At 36.9% G+C, this 11,544-nt stretch overlaps 1 protein-coding gene across 1 annotated transcript; it reads right to left on the bottom strand.

Annotated features, from left to right (window-relative positions):
- Nucleotides 1-5,469: 5,469 nt before the first annotated feature.
- Nucleotides 5,470-7,767, bottom strand: med18 (mediator of RNA polymerase II transcription, subunit 18 homolog (yeast)). The gene is made up of 3 exons (XM_079240716.1): nt 7,447-7,767; nt 6,990-7,093; nt 5,470-6,281 (listed from the first exon to the last, which is right to left on the bottom strand). Exons 2-3 carry the CDS (start codon nt 7,060-7,062, stop codon nt 5,725-5,727), a joined length of 630 nt encoding a protein of 209 aa, XP_079096842.1. The 5' UTR covers nt 7,063-7,093; nt 7,447-7,767; the 3' UTR covers nt 5,470-5,724.
- Between the last annotated feature and the right edge of the window lie 3,777 nt (nt 7,768-11,544).

The raw sequence follows: 11,544 nt of genomic DNA, 5'->3' as shown, positions 1-11,544 counted from the left end.
AGACGATAAAAAAAAAATATATGGGTTTTTCCCCCTCACACCTCCTCTTGCTCCCCTTCTATCAGTCCGTTGCCTTTTCTCACTCTCTCAGATGCCACACATGTTCTCATTTGCTTACAACTCGTTCCGTCGATGTGAGCCGAGGATGACGCGCCGGCGCTGTATAGTAGAGATGCTGCCAATTGGAGTGCGCTCACGAAATCAATACCCTCCGAAAATGATTACAGCGAAATCCCGGACACACACGCACACTCTGTCACTCTCTCTTTCCCTTTCTTCCTCACTCTCCCTACCATCTCTGTTACGAACAGAAGTGGCAAAACCCAAATTCTTTATCAGAACTAAGTCTGATGATATTCCTGGCGAAGCGTCACATGGCGCTTTGTGTGCCAGCCTCTCGTCGTATTAAAATTAATAATAATAAAAAAAAAAATCATGAGCAGAGATTATTGTTGATTTTTAACCCGGCTGTTTTTGTTTTTGTTTTTTTTTTTGTTGTTTTTTTTTATACAGCACGTAATTTAAAACAAATTTAAAGCCAGCGTGTGTGCTAATAAATTTTCCCGTGGCACTGCTTCCAAATGCCCTCCAGGGAGAACTTGCGGTGCGCAGGCGGTTTCACCTCCGCTGATTATTTGCGGGCAATACCTCAGTGAGTGTAATTTTCTATGCCGATTAGACAGATTTAGTTCAGATTAACAGAGATTAGGTAACCCTAGATTTTTAATCCGGGAGGAGTGGGTTGAAGTGGGGCTTTTCAGAGGCCAGGGTGAAAAAAAATCATTTCTGCTCCAGACGCCAACCAAGTGAGGAAAAATAAAAGACTAACATATTATCTCAAATCGCATTTTCCCCAACGCCAAAGCCACTGGGCTCTGGCAGATTGAGCGAAGGTTTGACCCGTCCGTGTAATTCTGCTGCTGCACAGACGAGATTGGGGGTGGGGGGGGGGGGGGGGGGATTTCGCCCCTCCAACCCATGCCTCCTTCGCACACTAACAGATGGGTGTTACACCGTCACAGGTGCTCTCATCCTATTGGCTGTTAATTTCCCCTAATAAATGCAGTTATACTGATCTTCCTCAGCGTTAACTTAAAACGTTTAGGCTCCTGAGCTCACAATCTTTGTCTCAAATCCTTACTGACATTCACACCTGTCCTGTGTGTGTGTGTGTGTGTGTGTGTGTGTGTGTGTGTGTGTGTGTGTGTGGGGGGTTACTTTAGGAGCCACAGCAATTGCTGCAAAACGAAGTTTTACTGTGCCCTGCTGTACAATTACAATAAAGTTTCTATTCTATTCACTAAAAGCTACTAAACGGAAACTCTTCAGAGCCTGTCATGACATACAGTTTTGCCCTTAGAAATATTTAGGAGTTTAACCATAACTTGTCCTTCAATATGCAAACCCTCTGCAGAATATAGGACCTTGAAATCTTCTTAAGTCCTGTCAAACAATCCCCTATGCAACAAGGTGGCTCAAACTGTTTGAGAACAGCTGAATGCCCCCCCATGCATTCAAGTGTGCATGCTTGGAAGCTGTACTTAAACGTTGCATAACGCGGCCACAGCGTGCACTCAGACATGATGTTGAGAAATTTGTCAAAAATAGTTTGTTTAAATGTGGGAGGATGTGTCATGGAATGACTTAATGTTGAGCAATTATAAGATCATATGATTAAAATGACATCTAGACAATAGTTACTGTATACATTCCATACACATTTTTTATTTATAAATAGAGAGAGATAGAAATATATATATGTATAAAATATGTTTTAATACATACATACCGCATTGCTTATTAGATGCAATTACTGGAAAATAGTTGTATTTAAATTATGTCCTTAGATTAATGGTCATACTGCCACTGGAGACAGAGCCTATAGCTCACAGTTTTTAAACACAAGGTTCAGCTTGAGATGCTTCACAAGTCACTTATGAAAGCCATAATTTTGGTGATACTTGAGATGACACAATGCACCTTGATTACACAGGAAATTAAAGAAAACTGAATGACTATCAAAGAATGCAAACAACCAAATCCAGAGGCTGACTAAATCCTCAAGAGACAAAAGTCGTAGGAAGCAGCGAGGACTCAAGCTAAAAAGGAAGAACTAGGCAGCACCAGTTTAAAAAAAAACTACGCATGTTTGGTCCCCTCCAGGCTGACTCCTTTGTTGTCCCCATACCAGACATTCCAGAGGCAGCATGACTGGCTTAAAGCTGAGTGGCTGACCCTGGAACAGTGTGTTCTGCATAGCGGTAATCACCTCAATGAGCCACAAGTGTGGCAAAGCATCACATGCACTACAAGTCAGAGCTTTGTGCCTGTCAGTTTCCCCCTAAACAAAATGCTTTGGAATTTCCTTCAAAGAAGGGAGCAGATTCCTTTCACCAATTTCTGAAAACCCTATCCTTATGTCTCAGACACTGCCACTTCAGCCGTCTTTCCCAACCTTGTCGAACTCTATGAATTTATCCCTGTACCCCATTTTGCCTCATGGAACTTTGACGGGACATATCCCGAGAAACCGCAAGAACACCCCTGGGAGACTGAGGTCTGTCTGGGAGAGCTCCTCTTCTGGTTATCCTCCCATCTCAGCAAACAACCCACAAACTAACAAACAGATGGGTTCCCAGTGACACAGGAAGAAAAGGGCACAATTCCCTTGTATTGAAGCAAGAGCTGAGAAGATAAAGCTGGAGTTTTCTTTATGGCACATACCCACAGCAGGACCACTTAAAGACTTCCTGCCTAAAGCAACAGCCAGTATTCTGCAGCATCTTGGCATCTGTACCAGCAACTATGAACATTATGTTCAGAGGGAGCGAAGATGATTGGTGCCAAGAGTTTTAATTAAGACTGTGTTGCGAAATGGAAAGTATAGGCATGTGCAGGTAATGACTTCCATCCCTATTCAGAGGTCTAACACAATGTGATTAACACTATCAGCCTTAGCCAATTAATTATATTCAACAGTTAAAAATGCAGAACAACCAAATAGTCCAGAGACTAAACGTGTGTGCACTGCTCTCATTCCCAAAACTGATGAAGGTTTAATTGCTTTACAATAAACTGATGTCAAAGAGGGTTTAAGGCTATGGAGCTAAGATGAAATGTATAATTCCAAATAAATCTAAATGTTTAAAAAGGTAAGCATTGGAATTCAACTAAAAAATAACATACATCATAAATAAATTTTAAATACGTTGCCACATTAAATCTATCATTAATTTAGGTCAATTATTTAATAAAGGCAAAATGTATGGGTTGCTGGTTTACACCATTATTTTGCTGCTTTCTTGGTTGTTTTATATGAAAACTCTGGGGACAGCTGTGAAAAGTGAGATTGCCAATATAGTCTAATTTTATTAATTTGAAGCCATTTTTCACAACTTTTGATAGACAATATCAATTCATTCATTCAGAAACAAAAAAAAAATGTCATAACTGGGAAAGGAAAAAAATATAGGTAAAATTAAGATTAAATTATAAAAACAAAGATTGTGGGGTAATGCAAGAGTGAAAACTTAAATTAAAACAACAATTTAGGCTATAAACACTAGTAGAAAATAGTTGTGGCATAATTTTTTTATCACTGCTGATAATCATATAGCTTCTCAAAAACTCTAAACTTTGTCATAACTTACATCTATTGCTATGGTAACCATATTCTGCTTGAAGTAATGTGTCACCCAGTTTCTTCATTGTAACAAAATGCTATTTCCAGTAAAGAGTTAAATCTCTGACTCTTACAAGTTCGTGACTGGCAACATCCACAACAGCCAAGTAGGCCTGATGCCAAAACACTGATTAGCCTAGCTATGCCTCTGCTCTCCAGGCAATGTTGAGTGAAGGTGTAGTGGGAGTCCAGCTCATCACCAAAGAGCACTGCGCTAAACACAAGTTTAAGTGGAAGAAAGCCAGTAGACTGTAGTGTATCCATGCAGGACATATAAAGCCTTGGGCAAGGAGGCATCTGCCTCTTTAATACATAATTCACTCAGAGCTGAAACATCATGCTTTAGTCCTAAGGGCCAGTAGTCTGCTTGTGGTTGTTGGAACATAAAACTGTCTCCATCAGATAATCCAGTCTAATTTACAGAAACTTTGCTTATGATTAGCTGCAGTTGGACACATCAGATTTGCCTTCAGAAACAAAAAATAAATATTGGTAAAGCCTTCTCTTGACAATGGATTATTCACTGTTCAAAAGTGTGGCTTTCAAGTTGCACTAAATGCAAGTGGAAGCAATGTCACCTCACCTTTCCACCTCAGTGAGCTTGTCCTCATCAGCCTTGATATGCAGGTAGGTCAACGAGTAGAGACAGCCATCAGCCCTCAAGCTCTCCTCTCAGACATGCACATGGTCACTTTACATCTCAACTCCAGCAAATGCATCTTCCTGCAAGGGTATTATTAGAAGCACTCATGTCTTTTTGCCTACATTATTATCATAACTGACAGGATGTGCATTAGTTACTTCCATCGCTGCAGTAGATTGGCCATAATGTTGACATGCAAGTATACAACCCTTTTTCAATTTCAAAATGAACAGTGAGGAACCTGAGGGAACTGTGGTGCTTTCATGTGTAATAGTCCCAGCTCAAGTTCCCATGAAAAGGGGCACTAATGGGTTAACAGAAGAAATAAGAGGGGAAGAGGGAAAATCAATGCTTTTGTTGAGGGGAAGAAAGAAAGGCTTTCACAGGTCTATGTATCATTAAGCAATTGAGAAAGCTAATTAGAGTGGGCTAAAAGATGTGCAGATCTCACAGCTAATTATTTCCATGGTAACCACTGCTCCTGTAGATGAGAGGTAGCACTCTTTTCCAGTCAAGGCCAGTACAAGAGAAAGAGAGACCCCTAGTGGTGTAAAGTGAATATGGCCATGAAAATTATATGCACCAGTCTGATGAAGGTTTTGGTCATCAGACTAAATATTTTTTTATTTTATTTTTTTTACTTGTTTACATTGTCTTGTACGGTTTAAGGTAAACTGGTATTTATGATTATAATTTAAGTGGAATAAGGCCTTTTTTAAAAAAAAATAAATCAAATTACAGCATATGAAGGAAAACAAATCGTATTTGCATTATCTAGATACGTGCACAATATTTTTTTTGCAATTTCAAATCTTACCAGAGCTCTAACAGATGCTGTTATTTAAAGCTCCAGGTTAGCTAGATCCAGTAATTTTAAGGAAAACTTGGCTTGTTGTGGGGCTGTTTTTTTGTTTTTTTTTGTTTTTTTTATAAATTGAGTTAGTCAAAATATCTGGCAGCTATGAGAGTTAAGTCCAGAACAAGAAGGCTACAAAAAACATCATTGTGCCATGTTTAAAATGATTTAAAAAAGTGTTATAAAGGCTTTTTAGGGCTTCAAATATGGTTATTATGTATAGGGAACAAAATGAAGGAATGAGTTATTTAAAATAACAAATAGAATTTCCTGTCTGAAACTCGGGCACTTAAAATCACCTTATTTTGGTTAAGGTCTTGTGAGAATACAGCAACAGACTGAAAAATAAGGATGTAAATGTTGGAACGTTTTTACATCCATGAAACATTTTTCAACTCATAAGAAATCTAACAGTTTTGCCAAAGTTGAACTGCATTTAATTTTTTATAACATAAAACCAATTCTTTAAAAGAAATTAAACCATATCCATGAGGAACAAAAGTTTTCCATGGTAGTTTAGAGAGGACAGCACTACATTAACTCTTAATGTCTCTGTTTGGTTGGATCAATCTTCTCCAGGTGAATCAGGGGTTTAAGTTGCTCGGCAAAGCTGCGCATGTCCTCTGATACTGTATCCTGGCCAGCAGGAGCCAAAATACTCAGTTCAACCAAGGAGGAAAGCGACATTCGCTCTGTATTTTCAGTGTTCCCTGGTACCAAGAGACGTGACACCTTGCCAACCACAATTTTCATAGCACCTTTGCGAAATATGTGGCCGCTGGCAACAAACTCATGGTCCATGCGGAAGCCCATTTCATTGAGGAATTCTGGAAGGGTGTGGGAAGCAGAAATATCAACACAGTTGCGTACTAGGGCATGTCGGCTCTTGTCTCCCACTTCCGGTTGACCCAGGTAGCGTAGATGCCATGGAGCATTTGGGTGCGATAAAGAACGTCTGGCACGCAAAATGAAAGGGTTTCCTTGCTGGCCTTTCAAAAGGTAAACCAGTTCATGGTCTGTAAATGTTTCTGGTTCCATGTTGTCACATAGACCACGAAGGCGATGCAAGAGGCTTTCCAGGGCTTGGTCTAACACACTGCCTGAATGAAAAAAAACGACAGATGTTAGGATAAAATACACAAACAAGATATCATATTCCACAAAAATGGTTCAGATGAAATAAACCACAACTAAAACTAAATAACAGTGTTTTTACAACAGCTGAGACTTTTGTTTTCAAAAGGATGAAAGCATGAATTTGACTTTTATGTTATCAGCAACTGTAAGTATAAAAAACATTTGCTCTTTATTCAAAACATCTTACCAAATGACAATGATCTAACTTCTGGTATTAAATACACAACATTTTTGCATAATATATATTATTGCAAGAGATATAACATGAGAAAATAAGTTCTAAGAAAATGTTCTGGTCAGTAGCGTTCACTCTTATAGTAGCATAAACATGTGTACACATCCTTTCTGCTAAAGACTTGAACATTTTAGTTATTACAGAGAGACGCACCATGGCAATATTACTTGTTAGCATGTCTCATCTAATATGCAATTAGTAGTGGATATTTTGTTTGGTCTAAAATGGTTTAAACACACATATTTAGTGAAAATGTACATTTCAGGAGACGAGAGAAATCATGTTGAAGTTACATTATTAAAATGGTCTCAATATGAGCTGTGCTACATCTTTATGATAATCATCAAATTAAAGTTGTGGATCGCATATGCAGGCCTATATTACCCTTGTCTATTATTTTAAGATGTTTTGGGAAAGTTGTTCTTCACCATCTTACCTTGTAACAGATACTCCATCATATTAATTGTGCCACCGGTGACAGGCATCACTGTGACAGGAGGAGCCTCCATCTTTTCTCGGGGGATTTGTTAACAAACGAGCCTGAAGACAAGAAACACTGTCAGCCATCGTGCTAAAATAAAGGCATGAATGATAGTTTACAAAGATATTTGGGTAATAAACATTCAGGGTTGGGGTTTAGTGTATGCTGGTTTATAATTACATTGACACGTAGAAAAACCCCCTTTAAAAAAAAAAAAAGTATTTAAAGTTACCACAAGCCAAATTGCCTCAACAAATGAAAAACACAAAATTGTACATATCTGACGTTAAGTTCACACTTGCTACAGCTAGCTCGCTAGCTAGCTTTCATTGAAACGTAAATGTAGCCAGGTAGGCTAATATGCTGTTACACGTAGTTTGCACATTTCCACGTAGTAGCGTTTATAATTTACCTGAGAAACGGTCGAGATTATAATACCCCACCCCACCTCCTTGGATAAACAAAGGAAATGTTGGTGAGTATTTTTTGTTAGAGCTCCGGCCGGCTTCACGGGTTGAATAGCTCAATTAGCACACGGCTAGCAGCTTATCAGTGTACGCGCTGCTAGTTCTCAAAGTTTGTTTTCAGTCTGGCAGTCTTACTATTCGTCCCAACAACGCTAAACAATAATATTAAGCCTATAAATAATAATACACCTATATAACAACAAGCAGCCGGCAAAAGCAGCACAATCTAAGAGATAAGGCTACCAATAGTACGCTACTAGAGTGCATGAGTGGTATCTTCTTTATGACAGTGGGTAGCGTCCATTTTGAGGCTCATTACCGCCACCTGCCGAAGGACAATTGTTCTCTGAATCGACCAACTATAAAAACACTCAATTTGACTAAAACCTTCTCAGTAGTTCAATGAAAACACACCGAACAAGCACTCTGAACAACCACTATCAGAAAAGTCACTACCGCTCTCCGTGGGTTTAGAAAATGTTTCATAAAAAGTGTCGGCTGTATGTGAAAAAAAACTAAATGCAATAAATAAAACATTACTTTCAATATAGGCCTACTATATTAAAGCACAAAGACCATATATAACTTATGCTTACAGGAAGAAATTGGATGCACTTGGGAAAAAAGTTGTGTCACCCCCAGAAGCAATACAAAAGCAAAAAAAAAAAAAAAAAGTGGAATACCCAACAGACCACCAGATCAGTATATGAACAGCTAAAGTCTTACAGAACTACTACAGAAAGGAGTTGTTTACAGTTGCTATTTATGTTTCAACAATTTGGAAATAATTTCAAATAGCATTTTAGAATATGGATATTTTAAACTGCTGCCATCAACACCCTTTCAGATAAATGTAAAACATGAACCAAACAAACAAAACAAAAAAACTGTCCAGTGATTTGATGTACATACATTTTAATTATTTCAGAAAGTTATGGCAACTCTGTTTTCTAGGCTAATAAGCATAAAATGGCTGTTTATTTGAAATGAATGAATGAGTAAATAATTAGTGTGTCACCAGCAAACATAATACACATGATTTGGTCTTGGTCCCCCCTAAAAAGCTGCTGGATATCTATATTCAAACATCTTTATGTGGCATTAAACACACTATGTGCAGACATAGATATCTTTGGAATATGTCCAAGCAGTCAAATAAATAGAATGACACAACAAAAAAACAGCACTACTTTTGCATCTTTATTAGAACAACAAAGTGTATTGTAAGACTGGTAATCCTCATATTCCCCCTAGAGTATCTTTATCTTTATGTTTTCAAAGTTTTAAGTATTTTCTTTTAATTAGGAAAAAGAATAAGTATACCTCAAAGGGATACACCAAATTTGATTGATTTTATGATAAAATTGAAAACATAAGATTAATTAAATATTGTTAATGAGGCAATGTCATTAAACCAAACATTTGTTCTTAGGTATACGTTGTTTTTGCATTATTATCAACTGTCAACATATTGATATTGATAAACATTGACATTAATATTTGTTTCATAGTGATAGATTGCAATTCCAAATGTATTTGAAGTGGGAAGAATGGGTAAATTATTGTTTATTGTTTTTACTTTTTCTTAACTGTGGTTGTGGGAGTTTCTTGGATGGATTAGGGGTGGATGAGGAGGGGAAGGGGAATGCAATTAAAGTCCAATTAACTACATTGTATAAAATTATATTGTATGTACATACGTGTGGGGAAGGGAAAACATATAATGAAACAGTGTAAGATTGCTTATAGATTGTATTTACATATTCTTAAAAACATGCAGGACTAGATTATTATATTTTCATTTTATCTATAAATATAACCTGAGACTAAGGAGGATGTGCTTTCTTTCTTTTTACATGACTACAAATCTATCTATATATCTATCTTATGCAGGAAAGAATGACTCGACAAAAACTGATTTTCAGCACAGTCCTGCTCTATAGAAACATAAATAGACATACAAAACAACTTAAAAGACAACTTCAGCTCACACAATTTCATAGAGGGAGAAGGCAGTGGTCAGAACATGGTGTATCGTCCACTTTGTGGTCACAGCAATAATTGTCCACTAAAATGCTGGTTGTGAGCAAATTTAAATAATACTAAAGCAGCAAAAGCTGCACATGAGCATATATTGAGCAGGTGGAAATACAGTTTAGTTCCATGATTCAGCCCAAAGTTCTGACAGTTCAATGCATTCGACAGAGATGGTGCAGATCAGTGGTGAGTTCAGCCAGGGAGCATGTGGTGGATCACATGGGAAACTTGCTTACATGCAGTCTTGCCACCGGTCCAGAGATTTCAGTGATTGAGTGTCCAAACAGGTAAATAACATGACAGGTAGAGAGAATTATTGCATGCAAACATTTTTTAAGGGTTCTGCCACAAAAGTAAGAGGCGAGTCTTTTGCAGAATCTGTAAAATGGAAGGACATAAGTTTATTTGTGAGAATTTGGTGATGAGCGACACCAAAGCTAGGTTCTTAAATTGAGTTAAAGATGGTTTGTGCCCAAGAGCCTGTGGTTTACCACAGCACTGCCACCATTAGAAATTTTGCAGACAACAACATAAGTACTTTGCCCTCAAGTAGTCTGGTATTCTTTAGATGCAGGTTTCACCTTTCTCAATAGCCGTCAGCAGAAACATAATAGCTTCAAAGCCACAGACTTATTGATATGAACGGCTGTATGGAAAACCAGTACTAAATTCAAGTTTTACTCTGCAGCCATACAATTTGTTTTCAACATGACCCAAATGTTTGAAGTTGTGTGCACAGGACAATATGCATTGGCACTGACAGACTGCATAAAAAAAGAGTTAGGAGGTGTCCCATATATATATAAGATAAAATGATTATGAACACAAAATATTTGCAAAACATGCATTATTACAATCCTTCTGACCTGCCAGAGTAGCAAAAGACAAAATGTTTTGCATAGATGCAAGAACCCCAAACCCAAAACCTCTTGCTAAATTGTCTCCGGACTAATATAGGTTGTAACATTCTCTCTCTCTCTTTTTTTGTCTTTAAGATTTAAAAATATCAGAGAGGAAGTTCCTGAAACAAGGGAAAATTAGATTAGAAATTGTACATTTCCATTGGTAATCATTTATTATTTTAGAAACTGATCACTTCAAAGTTTCCCTTCAGCTTACACGGGTGGCCAACTCTGGTCCTCGGGGGACGCAGTCTTGCAAGTGTTACGAGTGTTGAGAGTTTGACTCAAATTTGGCTGTCAAACTTTGATGTGAAGCTTTGCACAGGTCTGCTAAATAAGTCTGATGTGTGTCAGGTGTATTTCAGCAGGGAAACTCCTAACACTTACAGGATTGCGGCTCTCATGGACTGGAGTTGGCCACCCCTGCATCATCAGCATATTGCGGGTGAAGGCACAGTATTAGAACGATTTTCATTCTCACTTAAAACAATAACAGAATACAACAAACTTCCAACAAAAATAAAAATACAGCAACACTTCAAAATATTATGCCCAAAACCAAGGAAACATCGGTCTAAAAACAAGTTTCAGTTTTGGGTTAGTTGAAAAGAAAAGAAAAGTCCCAACTCGGAATATTTTTTAATGTTAGTAATTTCTGTTTTTACACACACACATATATATATATATATATATATACACACATATATCTATATAGATATAGATATATATCATAGTAAAAAAAAAAAAAAACAGACATTATTTAACGACATTAAAAAAATTTCTAAGTTGGGACTTTTTTTTTTTTCCTGGCCAAGGTAAACACAACTAACTTAATGCCGACACCTTTGTCTTTAGACAAATATTTTCTTGTTTCTGTGCAGAATATTTTGAAGTGTTGCCATATTTTTTTTCTGTTGGAAGTTTATATCTAGATCTATATATATATATATATATATATATATATATATATATATATATATATATATATATATATATATATATATGTATATATACATATATATATATATATATATATATATATATATATATATATATATATATATATATATATATATATATATATATATATATATATATATGTAT

Source organism: Telmatherina bonti (genome assembly GCF_933228915.1).
Source record: "Telmatherina bonti genome assembly, chromosome: 5".
NCBI classification, from domain to species: domain Eukaryota; kingdom Metazoa; phylum Chordata; class Actinopteri; order Atheriniformes; family Telmatherinidae; genus Telmatherina; species Telmatherina bonti.
This window is presented reverse-complemented; position numbering and strand designations above follow the sequence as displayed.

Excerpts from the sequence above, each read along its gene's own strand:
- med18 (XM_079240716.1), bottom strand. The coding sequence starts at position 7,062 with ATGGAGGCTCCTCCTGTCACAGTGATGCCTGTCACCGGTGGCACAATT. Across the intron at positions 6,282-6,989 it reads GATGGAGTATCTGTTACAAG|GCAGTGTGTTAGACCAAGCC; the intron begins GTAAGATGGTGA and ends TTTTTCATTCAG.